The following is a 21,766-nucleotide window of genomic DNA, read 5'->3' as shown; positions in this document are numbered from 1 at the left end:
GTACTTTGCGCTTATTACGCAGGCTAAAGTTAAAGTCAAAGTTGAGTGGTTCAACCCCTAAGTCGCAAAATATTATTGTTTCACAGTTGACACATGAGCTTTTAACATAGGTTTTTATTAAATAAAATAATTTATTTACTCCAAAATTGCATTTATTTTTCTATATATATAAAAAAATCTTTCCATAATTCTACAAAATAAAGAATCGAATTTTACTATAATACTAATTTATAAAATTATAACAAAAGTAAAAATAATATTTATTGGACGTCATCACCATTCTTTCGCTCCTATTAATTTTTAATATAAAAATTATTAGGATCATACACCCTCTCCCCTCATTACTCCGCGAATACAAAAATAATTCCATTATATTTACCATCTTAAATTATCAGTTCATAAAGTTTACAGGACTAAATTCATAGATGCCGCTTAAAATTCTTACAAACTAGCAAAATCTATAGGCAATTTATGCGAATGTGAAATTACTTAATCACATAAAATAAATCTCGATGTGAATCGCGTCTACTCGGTTGCACCAACGATTAAAACCACGGTCGATTGCCGGGAATTAAAAAATGTCGCCGTTGCAGTATAATACATTCCGGGTAATGCCATCGTGTTGATAAAGTTAAGCAAATTAAGGTTAAGAACTTCATATAAATATGTCTCTTTCTATACTTTTTTTATATACTATATTAACCACACTTATGTTTTTATTTAATCAATTTACAGAACAAATTTTGAACATGAACAAACTTTCCGTAAGTTATAAAAAACGATAAAAACTGAATAATAATCAGGTCTACACGTGACAAGACTTAACAAGCACGCTAAGAGTGGAATTTTTCATAAAAGTATGAGTAATATTAAATTCTGGGTTGAATTAAGCAAATATGTAAAGACATAAACAAAAGGTATATTTTAAAATTTCAGCACCATATCATATATTTGTAGCTATGTTTGTTAGTTATAATATTGTAATGTTGATACCGGCAAGTAGACGCGACTGTATTGTGGCACGTTGTTTTAAAAACAAAATTATAATTAATCTTAATATACTATTATGAGCTCCGACACATTACACCTATTGAAGTACTTGTGCCCCTATATTACATCGTATTGATGAGATAATTGAAAATCTATAATACTTTTTGTTTTCTTTTGCAATGTGATAAACGAATATTCAGACATTTATGATAGTAGATTTTATGTATTATGGATTCGGATATCCGGGTATATGAATAGTGTGACATTTTCACCTTCCATCTATTAGACCAGGGGGCTTTCCGTCAACTCTTCATTCAGTTCAAGGCCTAAACCGACCTGTATCGCAAATTTGTACCATCAAGTTAATTTTTAATAATACCCAATGCGATCAATTTCGTGTTCTTAAATTGAACTATCATTTTAATCGTTCCATAATAGTTGATGGTAGGCCTGCTTATCCAATAGTAGAACTAGTGACACTACACGATACCGACGAAAATAAAATTATTTTGTATTAACTGAAAACAAATGAGCGAAATTAAGTAGGTAATGTCAAATAAACGTTAAACATCAATTTTAATTGTGGAGCAAACAATTCCCCATGGACAAGTGACACATTTTAACGTTAAACGTTAAGGCAATTTTCGATTCAAATTTGTTATTAGTTTACAAGTAATACGTTCCTAAATACAATTAAACGGGAATTACAATTATTGCAACTAAAACGGTCTTGCTTATAGCAATGTCTTATTTTATAAATATATTGGCAGTGAACGACTGGTTTTTCTGTTCTCCAAGCATTTTCATTGAATAAATATTGGATATATACTTATGTTAGTACAAAAATATATTTATAATACTTTACGTTGTGTATTGCACAAACAGAAAAAGAAATTGCAATTACAAGTAATACATTTGTCAACTGATGCGAAAAATACAATTGGAAATACTTTACGTGGAAAATAAAAATTTTGCGCATCGCAACAAGAGGATAATATATTCTCAATAAGAAATGGTCCCAGTGAAATTTTATCGCGATCCTATTGTTGTTCAATTGTTTTTATTATCTCCCGAATCGAAAGCTTAAGTACAAATTCATGGAATCACATTCAATATTAAGGCTTGTTTGTGCACGCCGAATTCCACTTTTGCCGCACGTTGTTTACGATTGTAACGTATGCGTGTAAACACTCAAGTACACGGGCGTTAAAATTCAAATACATGATACGCGTTCGGTGTGCACAGGCCTGTTTTTCGGAATGGTCTGCGTCTGAGTAAGATCACCTTATTTAGTTTCCTCCAAAAAGTCAAACGCAAATTCCACTTATTTCTTTAGGCTTTGGCACTGGGACCTTTTGAATTAAGAATATAAAAAAAACTGTTTCTATGAAACTTATCTTCAATACACTTATTTATACCTAAGCTGCACAATTATTTAACTTATTAGAAATGGCAATGATTACAAGCGAGCCCCGCGTATGGAGTCGCGTTCACTAGATAATAGTCATATTTACACAATTTTACAATAAATAATGCATAAGGTCTTTCATCTTTTTCTATCATAAAATGACATATTTCAATAGAATTAAACTACGCTGCGTGACGCGCGCGTATTCTACCTGATTTTGTTACGCACCTTAGGTGCGACAGAAATGGGCGATATACCCATCTCTCTCGCACGTACGTTGTGTGACGGGGACAGGCTGACTAAGCGTCACGCAGTGAACGCCCTTGTATAGTTGAATTCTACCGTCACTGGAAACACAGGCATAAAAAGTCATTTTAATTTACATTATACACAAAATGTGTGCCTATTAAAACAGTTACATTATTATAAAAATGCTATAGGCAAGATATGATTACAAAATAGTTATTTTCTTGCCTTAAATCCATATTCATAAGCAACTGAGTATTAGTAACTTAGGTTACCTAATTTAGAATATTTTGGCAGTTCATATCTGTCGTTGTTAAATTTTCTTTATGAAACAACAACATAATATTTACTCACTCACGCGTCTACTCATCGAAAATCTTCAAATAGGCTTTAAAAAGTTGTCTGAAACTCTTGAAAAAGTTTATAAAATACATTTTAGTGGGCACTTTCATTAATACGCAAGACAGTGTGTGCTAACAAAGTTTGAAATACTTTTTAAATGTCTCGAAAATATTTGACTCGCATTCAGCAAAATCAACATCTTACTGTAGGTAAACTTTAAAATATTCTACCTACGTATCTACTGAATAATATTGTTCCCGTTGCCTTACATAGAGGTATAAAGTAGAAAAGCATATTGGCAGTGTCAGTAATGAGGCCATATTATTTATTTATTATATAATATAATAGCCTACGGACCTGTAATCATAAATATTATGGGAATGGTAAAAAATATTGAACGTAATCATATTAACTCAACAAAATAGATATACTAATTTTGTTAAGTCATAATTTTGAAAATAGCTCCATGACTCCATTGTCAATGTTTAAATTCTCATATATGTTTTTAACCCCCGACGCAAAAACAGGGGTGTTATAAGTTTAACATGTCTGTCTGTGGCATCGTAGCTCCCAAACGGATGAACCGATTTTCGTTTAGTTTTTTTTTTTTTGTATCATAGATAATTTTATCCCGAGTATTCTTTGCCATATATCATGAAAATCGGTTCAGCCGTTCAAGAGTTGTAGCGAAATGAATATGGAAAATCGGGAGTTTTTTAATTTGTCTAATAAATAAACTTGTTATTATGTACGTGTATAGATTACAAATATCATTACAAATGTTGTCTGTTTACGAACCATAGTTCTTGTAAAATTTATGAGTTTACACGATATGGATAGATAAACGCTCGGTGTCATGCTATATTCTCAGGTTCTTATCACTTATGTATTTATTATTGTAACGGAATTGCATCAAAAATATTGTTTACAGTTAAAGTATACCCTGCAGTTCAAAATATAGGCTAAATATACAATTTTTTATCTCTATGTTCATAGACAAATATTGAAAGCATAAAAAATAAATGCGTTGAATTTTAAATAAGTCAAAATTATATTTAACGATGCAATGATTTTTAGTTAAAAGGAAAAACGGAAATGATTTATGATTTCAATACTAGGTTCGAAAATATCCTCATTGTTATAATATAAACACGATATATGGATTATTTTTTAAGCTTTATACTCAAACAATATTCAGCGCAAATTTATAATGGGGATTTGATATTAAATTAGCGAAAGAATCATAAAATAAGCTTAGAAATAGTTATTAGTAGGTTATTTATACCCTGAAAATGATTCAAGATTCGACTCTTATATCTTTAGTATAGCAGTGACCGAAAATCTGATTCAACTAATGTTCTTCAATGATTATGAAATGAATTGAGCAATACTTGTATGCGTAGTGCGACTTTGCTATCATCGAGTCGATCGACGCAGTGAGACGCCACCACTAACCAATCACAGTGCACTATTGTGACATAACGACAACCACACCACAATGTGATTGGTTCGCTGCGTGTGTCACTTCGAATCAATTCGATAATGAGAAAATTGACAAGCTTCACACATTCACTTGCGTTTCATTCACATCTTGTAGAATAATGTCATAGAAAACTAGAATATTTTTCTTGAGCAATGCGTAACGGAACGCGCCAGACGAACTCAGTCAAGGTCAGTGGTCTCCTCTCAGCAGTTCCATGAGGAGGTTGAAGCTCGGGCCATCGCTATCTTTACCTTTGTTGGCGGGGTTGAGCATTTCCTTGCCGACTTGCATGAAGAACTGAAAGGAATGAGAGAAAATATTGAGTGACATGTTACAATATAGTAGATTATCGTAAAAAAAACTATACTCTACAAACAAAATCTATACTATAGCTAGAGTTCAAAAGATGTTATTCCGCTAGGATCAAGGGGCAGGGTTATGGAATTAGTAGGTACGAAGTATTTACTAAATCCATGGGCAGGGTACTGTCATATGACCCGCCATTCTGACATTTTGTCAGTTGAAGTTTTATCTATACTAACCACGTGAGCATGTATATGGATGAAGTGTGTAAAGTTGTTGTATGTGTCTTTGTTGAATGTTTTAAAAAAACTCTGTTTAGATAATTCTTTTAGTACTATGTCCGTCTATTGTACTTTTACAAATTATATTATCTACCAGATTCTTTATGGTGACAACAGAAAGTAACACGCATTTAATAACCGACTTTTTTTATTTTTCCGTGCAAAAAATTAAAAAACAGAAACCCTATAAGATCACTAGTGCGTATGTCCGCTAGTTCTGCAATGAAGTCCTATTAACATTACAAATGCGAAAATTTGTGATGTATACGACGCAAAATCTACCAAACCGATTGTTATGAAATTCGTGTACACGGGTAGAATATACACAGAAATAACACATAGGGAAATTCATTCCCGCGGGAGGCAGTACAGTGCAGTGCAGTGTAGTTACTTGGCAAGTGCGCTGCAGCTCGGGAATGCGCAGCAGCAGCTCGCCGAACTTGGCGGGCGTGTGCGGGGAGTGCGCGGCCGTGTACGTCTGCAGCGCCGCCAGCGCCTTCTCCTGCGACGCGCGCACCTTCTCCGCCTCCCGGAGCTCGGGCGCGTCTGCAATGTACCGTGCGTCCGTCATACATATTTATATACTAAATGACAGGTATTAAACGAGCACATACCTTTTCTATTTCCCAGACTCACTGAGCGACCCGTGATCACGGACCTTTGTAACAAGGTCCGAAACGTCTTGGAAATAGAAAAGGTATGTGCGCGTTAAATACCTGTTATTTAGTACATAATTATGCAATGCGAAAGTTTTTATGTCATACATTCTCTCTCTCTCTTCTTCGGATCCGCGGTTGTGCCCGCGGTCGGCGAAAATATTATCCACCTAGGACCGTAAAATAGATAAAAACTTATAATTTACTCGAATCACTCCCATAAATAGTACGATAATACCAACTCATACAGAGAAAAAGAAACAAATCAAAATAATATATTATTATCTTTATTGCCATAAAATTAATGCACGTCACAATCCAAAAATGTTAAAAAGGATTATATCTAAACTAAGGTAGAAACTAGGCTAATTTCGATGAAAAAGATTTGGCTTTGTAAACAAAACCTAGTACTACTAAAGTACTAAGTAGTACTAAGGTAGTAGTAGTACTAAAGTACTACTAGTAGTACACCCTAGGTATAATATCCTACCTGAAGTAAGTAGTACGATGACTTTGAGTGCGACGTACTCGTATCGGTCAACACGTAGCCTTCTCAAGTGGTCGGTAAAACTCAGCATTCTCTCTATGCACGGTGTTAATCCTAACCTGTAATTAACACAATAGAATTATAAACAAACATATATTTGTGTCAAATAGTTTGTATGTAAACGAATAAACATTTTGACATTAATATAAAAATTGTTGAAATAAATGTTACAGATGAAATTTTGGTGTCTTTAAGTTGCGTGTCATTTTAGCTATGTTAACCTTTTAGATCAGTGTGCATAAATGCTATGTTAACCTTTTAGATCAGTGTGCATAAATTCTTCCGTAGCTGGCTAACACGCAACGCACGGCCAACAAAATATTATAACATGAATGGCCAATGGTGCACCCAGTATCGGTTCCCGACGAGAGAACAGTTTCCTACAGACAGTTTTTTTCGCGAAACTATTCAAACATTTACGTAAATATAATTATACAATTAATTACATATTATGACTTGCAACACCCAATCTGGGTTCACGTATAAATAAAGTAAATAAAAGCTAGTATAACGGTGAAGTGATCAAGAGACATACTTGGCGCTCTGCGTGAGCGTGATGCCGCGGCCGCCGCCCACGCGCACCTCGCCGGGCGTGCCCACGCCGCGGTAGCAGCACGACAGCACCAGCAGCTCGCACCAGCTGTTTATCAGCAGGCAGATCTGGTCGTCGATCTGTTCAGTGCAAAATGTACCTTAATGCTGAGTACCAGTTGTGCGATAAAAAAAGTACCTCAATGCAGTTTACTTGAAGTAAAAAGTGCTAAAGTTGGCAAAAAGTAGAAAGTGCCAAACTTGGCACAGAGGTTGTCTGTATGGGTACATCACTCTCATCTATATCATCCGTCTCATTTTTTTTATTTGTATATTCGTGTAGTGGACTTAGGGTACCATCTACTACACCCACAGTTTACTTGAAGTATATGCCAAAGTTGGCATAGAGGTCGTCTGTATGGATATATCAATCTCGTCTATTTCATCCGGACAGAGACGGATATAGGGTACCATCCATTTCATCTCGGAAAAATAACTATTTCCGCAGGAAATTTAGACTGGCGAAGCCGCGAGCAAAAGCTAGTGTTAAAATAAACAAACAAAAAAAATCAATATATTATAGAGTTCAGTCTGTTATATATTGATTTTTTTATATATTATTTTCAGTTTATTACATATTGATTGATAGTTGAAACTAGTCGACTATTCCGTCGATAATCACACGGTAAAGTAAATACGGGTCTCTCGACACCCTTTCATTAACAATAAAAAAAAGGTCGTCACTTACAGAAATGTTCTTAAAAAGCGGCAGACTTTTGCACCATTTGACGATCTTGTACAGCCTATGATCAGCTATATTGCACAGGTCCGCCAAGAAGTCTGGACTGGAGTTTTGTGCCGTGATGCCGCTGGCGGCCAGCAGGGGGTTGGCGGACGGGCTACCGGTGGATTTGCCGAGCCGGTTCAGTTCCGATTCGTTGTATTGCCAGAGGTGTTCCACTTCCATTATTTCCTGTGATACATTTAATTATTGGCAAATGTTGAAACTGTGTTTAAGACTTCTGTGAACCAAAATATTCCATATTGGAATCCTACTCAGTACTTTAGTTGATAATTTATCCACTAATGTATGTAAAAAATGGCAAAAAGTTATTGTGTTAGTGTGTTACATGGTACCAAAAAAACCCGCAATCAGTTGCTTACTTTTAAAGATCTAAGAGACAGACAGACAGCGGGAAGCTACGTCGGTTTATACTTTGTTATTCTATTCTATTAAAAATACAAGGTTGTAACCTGTAATAATGGCGGAATGTCTGGCGTTAATCGGCTGTTACTTGATTCTCCTCTGCTGTTTGTATATGACCCTGGACCATTAACCTGAAAACAAATGAGGATAGACATTATTGCAAAAGAACTATTTGAAAATATACTTGAGAATACTGAATGTTTTGCTCAGTGTAGCAAGTGAGAGACGAGGCGTGTCTCAGTATGAGCATTGTTACGTAGAGCGGCCGCCTCGAGTGTGATCCTCGCGTGTTGCTTCAAATACGCTTGTAATACTTACACAAGTGAGAGACGAAGCGTGCCTCAGCGTGGTGGGGACGTGCGCGGACAGCAGCGAGCCGGTGGACGCGGCTCCGGACAGCGAGTACGAGCACTGGTACGTGGAGCGCCCGCCTCGAGTGCGGTCCTCGCGTATTGCTGCAAATTGATTTATCTATTTCAATAAAAGTCCAGTAAAGTTATACATCTAAAAACGGCGTTCGAGTATCGCAACTCAAGACTCTGTCTACACCGTAAAGGATATAGATTGATACTGTATATCACTTCTTCATAGTCGTATTCCTCATGGCTGAGGGTCGTGGTCATTACGTGGAATGAAACACACACAACAACTTTCTTGGCATTATTAATGGAGTGGTTTGCCATTGCCTTCTCCATTTCACACACAGGTTAATAATAATCAACCAGTGTGCAGGTTTCCTCACGATGTTTTCCTTCACCGGAAGCAAGTTGTGGTCGATGAAAACTACTATATATGAGTCAGATTTGTAAACAAACTCATATGGCACGAGTAGGGTTCAAATCTGGGACCTTTTGATCCACAGGCGGGCATCTTAACCATTACACCACCACCGCTTCTGTATATATCAATCACTACTTAGTAAAAAAAAGTCGCTTCAGCTGTCTATCCCTATGTATATCTTTCAAACTAGGCAACATGTACACTACATATCCACACGGCTATAGATCTTCAGCTTCTCCTCCTCCCAGATCCTCCCTCCCTCTCTTCATCTTTCTCTCTTCTCCTGGCGTGTTCCCAGTTTTATTGGGGCTGTGTCGCGGCAAATATCTGGAATTTGTTTTAGAAAAGTAATTCCAAGTAGTACCTTCGAGCTTCATCCCACACCCGAGGCATTTATCAAATCTGCACGCAGGACATTTTTTCCTTGTGGCGACCGTGACAGGACAGTTCCCGCCTCGCAGACACATGTAGTTCTTGCGATTCTGTACGGTTCTCTTGAAGAAACCCTTGCATGATTCGCAGGAGAATATGCCGTAGTGGAAGCCGCTGATCTTGTCACCACAAATTGGACAGGGGCTAAAAAGAAATCTTGATTTGATTGTTCTTTTTCAACTATTTTTACTCATTTTAGACGAAATATTTTTCAAATCGATTTCATACGAACTTTATTTTTAAGCTGTAGTTTTACAAAATAGTGTACAAATTATTCCTAGCTTTAAGAATATTACATATCAAGTCTAATAGTGTCTACTTCGAAGTTTAATTATTAGGGGCCCGATTTTCAAACAATCAAAGTTCACTTCATCGATTATTTCCAATTTTTTTTCGATGGTTGTTTAAGCAAATTGTGATGTGTTTGCTCGAATTTCCTGCAGAAATAAAATGGAGAAAACTGATGAAGATTGCGATTCTTCGATTGCGTGTAACTCGAATATTTCCATTGTTACCTGTTGATGAGCTGTTGTCTGCTGATCCCCTGGTGGTGGTGAAGCCTCTCGTCCGTGGTGTCGGCGTCTTCGTCGTGCGCCGGCGACGCGGGGAATATCGGCGCGGCGGCCTCGCGGTACACCACGTGCGGGTGACGGCCCTGAAATTGCCATGTTAATAAATATATAGGGACAAATCGCACATATTGAGTTAGCCCCGAAGTAACTTGTGTTATGGAATACCACCTCTCTTTCATGTACCCATGACGGTTGCGTTCGCAAAGCCCGGGTTTACCGAACATTTTGAAGACTCGGCAATGATTTTACAGTCGCCCGCCTGACGTCAACGTTCTAAAGTTATTATATCTAAATACGCCGAAGACCGTGCATACTGAAAAAAAATTAGTAAAGCGGTACTTACGCCTACGGAAAACCCTCAGATGACAGATTACATTTTCTAAAATTAAATTTTTAAAATACCTGTACAGGAGAATGCGTAGGCGAGAACTCCGAGCTGTAGGAAAAGCACGAGGAGTGCGACGCGTCGCTGTTGTTGCGGGAGAGAGACGGCGTATAGTGGCGAGAGGCGCGGGGACTGGCTGATGGGCTGCTGTACACACTGGGGAAGAAACAACCATGTTGATTGATTGGATTATGTTGACAAATTCGAAATTTAAAAATGTGTCGTTTTATTATTTGAAACGTTGCTTTATGTAATTTACTAAACGCGTTTTACTACACTATTGTCTATCTTTGGCGGTGTACATTGCTGGTTTTTCTTTGTGGTATAAAAACTCACATACACTACGCTAAAATAGGTACGTTCATTCGCATCATTCGGTCTGAGTTCGCCGAAAGCGTGGAGGAGACAAAATATAAGGCAAAATCAGGGAATGAGAATTAACTCTTAAAAGCATTAAACGCTAGCCCAATTTATTTAATAATCTCAAAAGATGACGCTAATAGTTAGTTGTAGTAAATCCTTGGAAAGTAAGCCCTACTGCAGGCTACATTGCACTCCGACGTCCTCCGTTGCGTTGACGTTAGCGATGGGGCCCTGGCTCTAAGTTAAGTACGATGGCCGTGTACCATTACAAGAAGTGGAGTTTCCAGGTAGTACTTACCTGTATGTCAGTGTATCGAGGAGTCGCTATCGGCTCAGCAGCGACAAGCCGTGCAGCGCGGCCAGCTTGTCCACGCCCACTGCTGGCCATACAGAGTACATACCTGTGAGTGTACATGGAATGTACCGCGGAGTCGGTGCTCGCGCTGGACTGCACGCGCGGCAGCCGGCCCAGCAGCGGGGAGCCGTGCAGCGCGCCCAGCAACTTGTCCACGCCCACTGTTGGCTCGCATTTCAGTTCTATGTAGGAAAAAAACGGTTCAGTATTCGATTTTATCGTGTAATTCCAAGTCCACAACAAGCCAGTAAAGAAAGCAGCATATTCAATTGTTACACTTGTAGACTTAACTGTTTGCTAAAAAGAGATAGAAAGCTCATTCGCTCGGGGTGAGAAGTGACTATTATATTCGTCCGGATACCGCGCCCTAATAATGTCCGTTAAAAAATGTCTTTATTGAAGACACACACTTACGACTTAAACTTTGTTCATTACGAAACTAATAGATAAAATAAAATACTTTGAGCTATTAGCATCGAATTACATAATTATATTTTTCCTTTTTGATGCAAATTGGTAGATTAGAACGGAATAGAATGAAAGGAATGCAACACGAAAACCTAGATTAGTAGTGCGCGCGCAGGAATCTAATTTAAATTATCGTGTTCAATAGCCATTGGCTGCTGCGCGAGGGGTCGCGGGCGGGACGTGCCTAGTGTTGTGGTGTACTGGCGTAGACACAATATATCTATTGTAACAGACAAACATCGATTCATTATAATATTATTTTATGTTCAAATGAAAACAAACAGCCGGTAAATAATATGTAGATAACAAAGCAAATTAAATGTCCTCACAGATGGAAACAATATTATAGGTCCCAATACAATCTATTTACCCGACAACTGAGTTTCCTTCTTTATGGTCAGATTCTGGACTTCCCCTAACGATGTCTGCGGCATCATGGGCATGGTGTTCTGATCGTTGAGACCCAATGACTTGGCACTGTTGGTGGGGGACACCGGCCGCCGTGCGAGCGAGAGGGGCGTGTTGTCTGTTAGTACTGATATCTGAGAAAGAAGGGGATAGAATTCACACGACACATCTAGAAAGGAACAAATTATCTGATGAGGGCGTTTATACCACGTAACGGATTTTGATGCAGTTTTCATTGTTCTTTAGACAATTTATACCTGAAGGTTTACACATAACATAAATGACCCCGTGCAAAGCCAGGCCAGGTCGCTAATTATTGATAAGCAAACTGATTAACAAATAAAGTGGAATGAATTAGATGAACGAAACGAAAGATTTCTGTCTGCGAAGATAAAAAATGTTTTGAAGTGATACATTTAAAGAGTTTTTAACAGAAAATATTGAATTTAGAATTATTTGGAAAATGATGAAGACATTATAGGTCAAACTTACCCTGTTCATACTGTGGCTCCTCTGGTGCGGCTGCAGCGGCGCAGTATACTTCAGATCCAAAACCCTTTGATCGTCCACGCTTTGAAATGCCTCTGTCTTCATCGGTTCCGTCTTGATGGTCACATTGCGGAGCGTGTCGATGGAGTCCCGCGATGATTGGAGGTCTAGGGAGCTGCTGTTCTCGTCTGAAAGATGAATAAGTCTGTAACTGCTTTCTCATTTTCGCGTGTTCAATCATTCGGGGCTGTGACGCCGTGAAGCCGTGAAGCTTGGGGTCAGCGTAAAAAATAAGCCATTCTAACTTACTCGGACACATATTGTTTTCTAAATAACAAGAAAATTGCTTAATTCCGTAGAAATATGGCCTGGTTGATACCTTTTTGTAGCATACTATATAGGTATTTGCATAATTTTGCATTGAACAAGTTCGTCCCTAAAATGTATCTACATAATTATTTCATGCTATAAATAAATATATTTATATTTCTAGTGCAATATGTTTGTATTTTGTGACATTACTTAATAGTGATGTGATTACTTAATAGTGTAATTCAGTAGTTATCGGTTTTATTTTATAAATATTTATGCTATGTACTGTACAGTTTGGCACACAGAAATCTGACCTTTAGGGGGTCAGATTTCTCTGTGAACTGAATGGACTGAATATATTTGTACATACAATGAAGGATTTGTATTTAATGACGTGTAAATATAGTGATGGGCCTAACTCACCGTTGTTGACACTGGTATCGATAACCATTTCAGAGTCTGACAGCTCGCCCTCCCATGACATCGGCCGTTCTCTGTCATTGGCTTGACTGTCACACTGAGTGCCACTCGATGATCGCTTCTTTTTGTTACGCATGTTCACCTGAAATAATAAGAAAGTTATAGTAATAGTACATTATGAATAACACATATGATCAACACACTTGATGTAGACGACTGTTACGCGCATAAAACGTTAAACAAAAATCTAGTCTTGGAATATACGAGCAAATTAAAAAAAAATCGATTTGTATTATGTCAAAAAATTATGATTATCACCTCGTGTTGATGTTGGTTGAAGTCAATTTTGGAGATTTCAGCATCAGTGGAGTCTTCATCATGAGGGTCTGAAGATACACTGATGCGGACTCCACTTGAACTGTATGAGAATTGAACTGAAATAGAAAAATACAAAAATGTTAAAGAAAAGAAAAATACTGCACTTGAAATGCATATCCATTTATGAAAACAGAGTTAAAAAATGTATTTGTATTGTTACTATTTCCCTTGGTCAGACACGAATATAAGTAAAGCTTTTTATATATATATTTTTTTTCATACCGGTAGTTACAATAATATTTTTTGTGACAAAACAATGTACCTACTTTTGATTCAAAATATACTCAACACCTTATTACATCGAAAATAGTTTTCTTTCTTAAATACCGAGTTGTTTTTCATCTTTCTCTACAAAGTTTAACGTGACTCCAAAGCCATATGTATCTAATTCCTGTCACAACACAGTAATTCGCCAAAAATATCATTTTAATGGCTATTAATGTTTACTTAATAACGAATTTATACACATTAGCTGTCGTCGGTCGGGGCGTGTCCGGACCCCATCCTTTAGGTCAATAGCCTTGTCGTTATCACATATTTTTTTAATATATGTGACATGAATCATATTATCTCAGAATGCGGTTGTTTGTGCTGAGATAGTCTACTTGTTTCGGCAACGGATATGCATATCTGTAGCTAATTAACAGTCATACGTTGGATATCACTTTGTTTTTAATTAAAACGAATTACAAGTACCTATGTACTTAAACAGATAAAGCAGCATTGGAACTTACCATTACTTGTCTCTGGTCCCGTCATACTGATCGTAGTTACTGAAACGTGGACTCCTTCCACCTTCACCGCGTCGGCCTCACTCGACATCACGGTGTTAATGGACAGATGCCACTAATTCACATTACCACATATTCATCGATATACTACTATCGACGTATCACCTCTCTAACTATAAAGCACCATACACATTTGTCTATAAAAACATCCAAAAATATTGTTCGACAATTTTTAAAAACTATTTTCTTTCTTCCGCATAATGTTAAAATTATGATTATGTCTTCATCTTGCGTCGCTGCTCATTTTTAAGGCATCGAATATCAGTCTTGAGGTGTCGGTTTCGGCCTTACATACTATAATCAGATTTTCTATACATGTGCAATATCTAGGCACCTTTTTTGCAGTTAAACGTGTTTGTTGAGGCATGCGATCAGATGTAATCAGCATCTTGCTCTGTCTGTGAACAAAGAAAAGTAATGAAGATTAAAAACAACCATGTATCTACGTAATTATATTATCCTACTGGTAGTTACTAATAGTTATAAGATTGTAACTGGCTGTTTATAAAATAAACATACCTACATAACCCTAAAATTTTAAAACGTTAAAAAATAAAAAGAACGATTCACGCACGATTTAAATTTGGAATGAGGTGTAGAGTGTAGTTTTAAAACTGTTTGTGTACACCAGTGTACACGTATGCGACGCGACGCGCCGCGGCCTTGCACGCCCAACTAGTGATGCGATATTTATTTATCGATATACCGAGCTTTGACGACGACAAGCCGACCCCGTGTCATTGGCATTTTGTTTACCGCGCCGAGGGCGAAGTTCGCAGCGATAACGTGAGTAATGCGTCAGAGGTGCTTTATTGAATGAAACTAATGTTGTTTTTGGGCCTAAAACGATACTACCTACCTATTTTTTTCGCGTTGGTGTATTTTTTTATCGGTATCGACAAAGTCATGGCAAGCTTAGTTTGCACAGAGGTGAGGGGGAGGCGATACACGGCCTTCACAGAGCCGGTTGGAGCGACCGGCCGCGAGCATTTCGTTCGCCTTTCGCGCGGGACTGGCCGCTGCTTATAGCGAGTTACATGGTACAGTCAACAACATACCCATGTGATGGAATGGAAGATCACACGTAAATCATCGTCGTCATCAATATATTTGCAATAGGATTCCCTATTAATATTAATAAAAAATCTGTTTTATTTTCGCTTCAATAACTTTAATTTCTGTTTAAAGTAATCTTAATCATATATTTATTTTTGTAATATTCATTGAATGACGGAAATAGGAGAAAGTCTTTAGATAATAAAAGTAAATAAAGCACATTATTGCACATAGTGTTCATGATAGTTATCATTCATAAAATAATAAATTGTACGTTTTTTCTCTACACGCACTGGTTAGATATGAAGATACATATAATTTACTAAATGTATAGCCTAGCTATAGCCTAGGTACCTATATGTTCACAACATTCACATATTCTTGAAACATTTTTTAAATTACCTACCTATTAAAAACAAATTATTTATTATCCCTAAAACAATGATTTTTTTTTGTTAAACAGACACAAGGTAGTTATGATTTGATTCTCAGATAACAGTTAGCTGTCTACAATAAAGGGAAAGATATCAGTCACAATCGTCTGGCAGTCCAATTAGCCTCCTATAGAGTCCCTTGCCCCCAGACAAGTCTCAGTTATCGGTATCGTTGCTATGGTAACCATTTAATTGGCTGTTACACAATCCATAAGCCTACGCTGCATCGACTTGTTTTGAAATGTCGAGCTCAACGGCTACTATTGTCTTAAATTACAAATGCACCTAAGTTTTCAAACAGAATATCATTTTGTTAACTAAAATAATTGAACTTTAATATTATAAACAGTAAATACATAATACATAAAACAGTAAATACAAATAAAAAATAAAATAGGCACATTAACGAGAAAAGCTATTAATTAATAAGTGAATCTGGCAATACTGACTGTTCCATAAATTATTAATATCAAACGCAAAACTCAATTTATCTCTTTTTTTCAGGTCGAGAATGGTAAACAAGTAAGCGAGACGGGTATAAATTCGGTGTCCCAATAAAAGGAGTTCATCCGCACAAAGATGGCGTCATCGCGGCCTAGACAAGGCCGAGCGGTCATTTGTACGATACGCCAGACGAGTGCTTTGTCTGTCGAGTACATATATTTATGTACTTTTAATAGTACCTACTTGATGGAAAATTTTCCATCATTTTATTTGACCCCACATCGATTCAGGTTTCTATTTAAATTGTACCAGTGACTATTAAAATGCCAAAGATCCATAAAGGATTTTTGTGTATTGTGACTTGTTTGTATTTTATCATGCATGGATTGATTGATTAGATTAGCAAAGAGAGTTGTCAACACTTAAGTTTTTAATTAATTATACAACCACCATAATATTTCTATGGTCACAGGAGCTTATATGTATATAGGTAAGGTACGATATTAGGTACTATTTCTTTGTTAAAGTTAAACATTATTTGCAGGATTTTGTTACACAATCCTTATATTTTACAACAAATCTACGAGTAAACAACTTGTCTTGGTTGCAACTAAACTATTGCTCAATAAGAGACCGCATGAAACGTACAAGGAAAACCTACTCTGAAGGTATTTATAGGCTCGGTGGAGTGATGTCCTTGCTTCGTAGAATTATCGATAAGGAGTGGCGAGGCGACGACCGATAATTATCATAAGGTCGCAGCACTATCTTGTGACGCGAAGTGCTACAGCGATAGCGGGGTGAAAGGCAGGTGGTACACAGCTTTTATCAATTAGATAAATTGCAAAATTCCATACGTGTACTTAAACACTAATCACTAAATCAAGGGCAACCGTTTTTGTTTCTAAATTTTAGCTGAACTAAATGAAATAGGTAAACAATATCCGCATTTTAGAATGACAAACTCATGCAATTTTTAGATGAAGTAGGTATATCTAACGAACAAAACCAATACTACAATGAAGCTGAATACAGCAACGGTTTCGGAAACCGTCTAATACCTATCACTGTGTGTATCCGACTAACACACAACTACCTAATTAACGGAACTGCCAAATTGACAATGCAGTTAGCAGTGTCCTTGACCTCGATGACTGAGAGGGGTCATGTATCCCCTAGAGTGCGTCGCACCCTATCGCCCACACGCTCTGAAATAGATGAGGTCAACAACCGCGCGATCCTAGCTTGGAACAAAGCGATGGTGCTTCACCTGTTCGTACAACGACAAAGTAACGACTAATTTGTAAGGTAGGTAACAAAGACGACCCAGACGTTTTTGGAGAATTCATATCACATTTGGATGGAGTACCTATTGTGTAATCCAGTGAGTGCAGATGATCTCTATGATATGTGCTAACATAGGTATGTGTAGAACAAACTTCAATTTTGCTTTCAATCAGGATGGATCAGGATTAACTAAAAATTAACACATTAATCGATACATAAAATGAAATTAATGCTTTTATAAAATTAATAAAAACTATTGCCTATCGAATGAATTACAACATCTTTAAAGTTGGCATTATGGAAAACTTCTAACGAAAACAAAAAATATATTACGTGACAAGGGACAAAGTACAAAGCAACGATATCTTCTTAATCAAATGACATCGTCTTTCTGAGGTAGGTATACATATTTTGGCACGAACTTAAATAAAATATTTTTAAAAGTGTTTTCGTGTTATAGGTACCTAAGTGAAATTAATAATCACATAATTGTCTAAGAACAACTTCCAGACCATTAGCAGCAAGTGAAATAATTTTCGGTACATGCCTAATACCTATCTATCTAAAATACATTAAACTTCATAATTTTATCGATAAATTCACCGCCAGGAGCAATTTTCAATCACTAAATCCTAAATCTTAGTATTTAATTCGGAATTATGAAACACAAATCAATTTCTGGTCTTGCAACTGTAAGTGGCTAGTTTAACAGACATTACAGCTATACTACGTAGACTAGGTAACGAATTTAATAAACAATATCGCTTAAGTGACACTTCAATGGTGCCGCCTTGTCTTGCTTGTGAGAAACTTATTCTCTTATCTATGCACCCGTCATTTAGCGTCATTTAAGTGGTTTAGCTAGCTAGGTATGACCTCTATGCTAATAACTCTATGATTGTGACTCAATGTAAAATAATAAGGAAGAAAGCCTAAAATTGTGTAGGTCGTTTAGGTTATGTTAGGTCGTCAACCTATCTTTCTTCGAAAAAGTAGTATAATTATTTTTTGTGGAATATTTTAAAAGCGATAGTAATATATTTTATAGGTTTAAATATATCATTTGTTAATGTCTTTTGTAAATCACAGCCCCTTATGTTGACCCTGGGTTTCAAGGCGTCAAAGTCAAGAATGAAACGCGTAGATGAGATAGGTACTTATACATATATTAAAATACAGATTTTATTATAACTCAAATTTCGTTGATTATCTGTTGTAAGTAGATTTTTAAGTAGGTATTTGCTGTTGAACGATACAATTTTGCAACTCAATGCTTCAAAAATGTAAAAAAATGCAGATATTTTTAATACAAGTAAATTAATCGAAAAACACGATATTTCGTGTGTTATACCTATTCTGAAATTGACTCCAAGCCCAGACACCATCTGTCCAAACTATGATAGCAAACATTATCCAAGAGTTGACCTCGCCAGTTTCATTATGAATTAGTTTTCTGTTTTCATAATAACTTAAATATACTTGTGTCTTAAATGCGCGAATAAATGTCTTTTTTGCACCTATGTAGGTATGGGGGGGACATCGGGAAAATTTTCTCGGCAGAAAATTGAGTGGTGTTGCCATAATTTCTACCAATACCTATTATTCGGAAGATTTTATTTTCAACTTCGTACGCAGTTATTTTCGCGACAAAAATAGTCATAATCAAAAACGGTCGAACAATTCTGTATTCCTTTGTTTTATATAAAACGTATTTTTTTTTTAAATAATATTATGCAATTATGTTAGAATTTACAGTATTTGTGAATGGTCGGTCTGACACAAGTTACTGTTTACAGAGTCAATTACTCTGACCAAGGTGTTCAACATTTACCGACCGACATACCTACCTATCTCTGGTAGAATTTGTAACATGTTGCAAATTAACTCGGCTTAATGACGTTGAATCTCTTGGAAAACATACTTGAAAAGCCACTTGAATAGATTGAGATAGATATACTTGATTATGTGCTTTTATTTATTAAAAAACTTTATTGCAGAAGAAATATGTACAAACAGATGAAAGTTAATGTATATCTGGATAATAATAACGCACAACGATAGCACAATGGACACGGTAATAATATTTTATCTATTTACTGTTTTTCTATTCTTTTTCTTGATCTTATGATTTACTGTGATCGCTGTCAACAAACATATTTTTTTTGTATGAACACCTATAATTTTTTGGTCAATCAAATTATAGTCCAGGGACTGCAATCCATTGGGAATTTTGGGAAATCTGTTGATAGCCCTTGTAAGTAAATTAGTTATAGTTCCAAATAGGAATTGCAAGAAATCTATATAAATGTAGATAATCAATGAATTTGTTAAGTTAAAATTTCAAACTCGTCAAGTACAATACCATCGAATTGGCAAAATGCTAAAAGCTCACACAAAAAATATTCAAATGAGAAAAGTTGGCTAAGTAACGATTTCCGTTGACAATTCTGGGAAACAATAATGTATTTGCTATGCCCGGTGAGCGAGCAGGGTCTCAAAGTTTAGTAAAATCACGTTTAGTCTTGAGTTTTAGGCATATAAATTAACTGGTATCACGTATAAGTACACACAGCTTAATAGTCAATTATGTTAGTAGTTTTTAATTAAAAAGTATAGAATAAAACAAACTTTTATAAAGTGTGCTATTTCTGCTAAGTTTCAGTTTTGTAAAAAGATAATCAAAAATTTTCAAAGACAAACTACGGATAATATGTTAAATGTATCACAAGGGTGATGATGATATCTCATACGTACACTGAAAATGTAATAAATTGGATAATAATATTTGCTGAATTTTCTGTTCCGTACGTGTGATTTCCTGTGGAAAATTAATAGTCTCGCAATGTACGAGTTTTACAGTTACTAAACACTGTAACTCACACAGCAACTGCATAAACTTATAGTGCTATAAGAAACTGACTGTCACAAGTCTCAACTAGAAGAATGGTATTAATTAAATCCTTTCCAAGAAATTCTAAATAGAATGACGAAATAGTTAAACACGTGCGCCTAACTTCTTAACTAGTGACGCATTTTTCATTTATTTTTGGTTCCGCATTAGTGGTTGTATGACGACAGTACACGGTCGTTGATCTATTGCTGGAATGATTGATCTCAAAATCTTGCAAAATGTGCTGTCTTATGTCAACCGAATTAATCAATTACTTCTGATAGATAGATGAGAACGCCTTCATTTCCGGTATTCCAAGGGGTTTTGACTTAATAAATTGATCAGGATTTGGACGAAATTCTGGTGATTTTTTAAAAATTTAATATTGATAACACTTAGTCTACAATCAAACATATAAAAACGTGGTCAACAACAACAGCCACAATGATATCCCTGATACAACTTGCCTTATCAGTAAGATAGCAACAACGCAGCCTCAGCATTGTTCAGTATAACAGGACAAAACTACTTAATGCAAACCACTTTATTTTTAACCTGTGACGTGAGTCACACCGGCCTTGGTTGATAATGGGGAATGGAAATTCTTTGGATATCTGATTATCTTGTGAGACTGTAAGAGCCCTTGTGGACATTCAGAGATTGTCATCGACAATCTCTTTGCTTGAAGAATGCGGACTCTGACTCGAGGTCCACGCGAAAATTTGAATTATTATTAATTTACCTACCAATAAGGCAATCACACATATTTATCTGAAGCGTCTATTAATATCTAATAGTTTGAAGCACCGCAAAAAAGTAATGTAAAATTTTACTACACTACCAACAGCAGTCTACCAATACTAGATGAAGGCTCTTTACAAAGGATCAGGGTTAATCACATATTAGGTCACAAAGAGAACGCGCACAAGGAGCAAAATGCAAAGTACATCTTATCATGGTTTACTTTGCAAAGTGATTTAAGACTATTCGAGATCTTCTAAAAATGAAACAATGTTAATCTGATCTAACCATAGCCCTTGAAAAGTAAAAATTAAATGGTACTGAAAATTGCCAATCTCTGCACAATAGTTGCGCAGCGGCAAGCGGAATCAGCGACGCATCGAGGGCACGCAGGACCGGTACCGGTGCCCACCATCAGGAGGGGGGATGGAGCCGAGGAGAGCGGTGCAGGGGGCGCATGGTAAATAGGGCGCCGCAGCCGCATTCCGTGCCGGTTGACATTTCTCACAGGAAAATTGAGTGTATGCGATCTGTCTGTTAGCCTTTACGAAAAAGTATCGTGATGCTGCAATTATTTTTCGTTGAAAATTAAAAAGTGAAGCAGTTTCATTACAAAAACTTATTACGCCTAGTCATTCTTTAGGTGCATATTTTGTAAAAGAAAATATTATCCTTGGATGTAAATATAATCGAGTAAAAGCAACTATAAATTGCGTTTTATTTAATTCGGTATTTAATAATATAATGTCAAGGCAATTAGTACAGAC

General features: G+C 36.4%; 1 protein-coding gene and 1 long non-coding RNA gene across 4 annotated transcripts in view; one reads left to right on the top strand and one right to left on the bottom strand.

Moving 5' to 3' along the window:
* Positions 1–130: 130 nt before the first annotated feature.
* The window catches only part of Hr39 (Hormone receptor-like in 39), a 28,584-nt gene continuing 6,948 nt past the window's right edge, over positions 131–21,766 (bottom strand). For 2 of the 3 annotated variants that reach the window (XM_053744969.1, XM_053744968.1), the window contains 16 exons: positions 14,091–14,545; positions 13,297–13,412; positions 12,982–13,120; positions 12,250–12,434; positions 11,720–11,891; positions 10,928–11,063; positions 10,181–10,319; positions 9,722–9,861; positions 9,139–9,350; positions 8,313–8,449; positions 8,042–8,125; positions 7,536–7,760; positions 6,792–6,928; positions 6,200–6,315; positions 5,445–5,599; positions 131–4,766 (listed from right to left, as the gene is read on the bottom strand). In XM_053744969.1, coding sequence (XP_053600944.1) covers positions 4,659–4,766; positions 5,445–5,599; positions 6,200–6,315; positions 6,792–6,928; positions 7,536–7,760; positions 8,042–8,125; positions 8,313–8,449; positions 9,139–9,350; positions 9,722–9,861; positions 10,181–10,319; positions 10,928–11,063; positions 11,720–11,891; positions 12,250–12,434; positions 12,982–13,120; positions 13,297–13,412; positions 14,091–14,178 — 2,289 coding nt within the window. In that variant the 5' untranslated portion in view covers positions 14,179–14,545 and the 3' untranslated portion in view covers positions 131–4,658. Of the gene's footprint in view, positions 4,767–5,444; positions 5,600–6,199; positions 6,316–6,791; positions 6,929–7,535; positions 7,761–8,041; positions 8,126–8,312; positions 8,450–9,138; positions 9,351–9,721; positions 9,862–10,180; positions 10,320–10,927; positions 11,064–11,719; positions 11,892–12,249; positions 12,435–12,981; positions 13,121–13,296; positions 13,413–14,090; positions 14,546–14,666; positions 14,810–21,766 lie in introns of those variants that run through there. The other variant, XM_053744970.1, reaches the window with a different exon arrangement.
* LOC135309716 (uncharacterized) lies at positions 14,811–16,441 on the top strand. Its single transcript, XR_010369895.1, has 2 exons — positions 14,811–14,933; positions 16,142–16,441. It is a non-coding gene; the product is annotated as an uncharacterized LOC135309716 (long non-coding RNA).

Source organism: Plodia interpunctella, chromosome 5 (assembly GCF_027563975.2).
Source record: "Plodia interpunctella isolate USDA-ARS_2022_Savannah chromosome 5, ilPloInte3.2, whole genome shotgun sequence".
Lineage (NCBI taxonomy): Eukaryota > Metazoa > Arthropoda > Insecta > Lepidoptera > Pyralidae > Plodia > Plodia interpunctella.
Note: the sequence above shows the minus strand (reverse complement) of the source record. Positions and strands in the feature narration are given on the sequence as shown.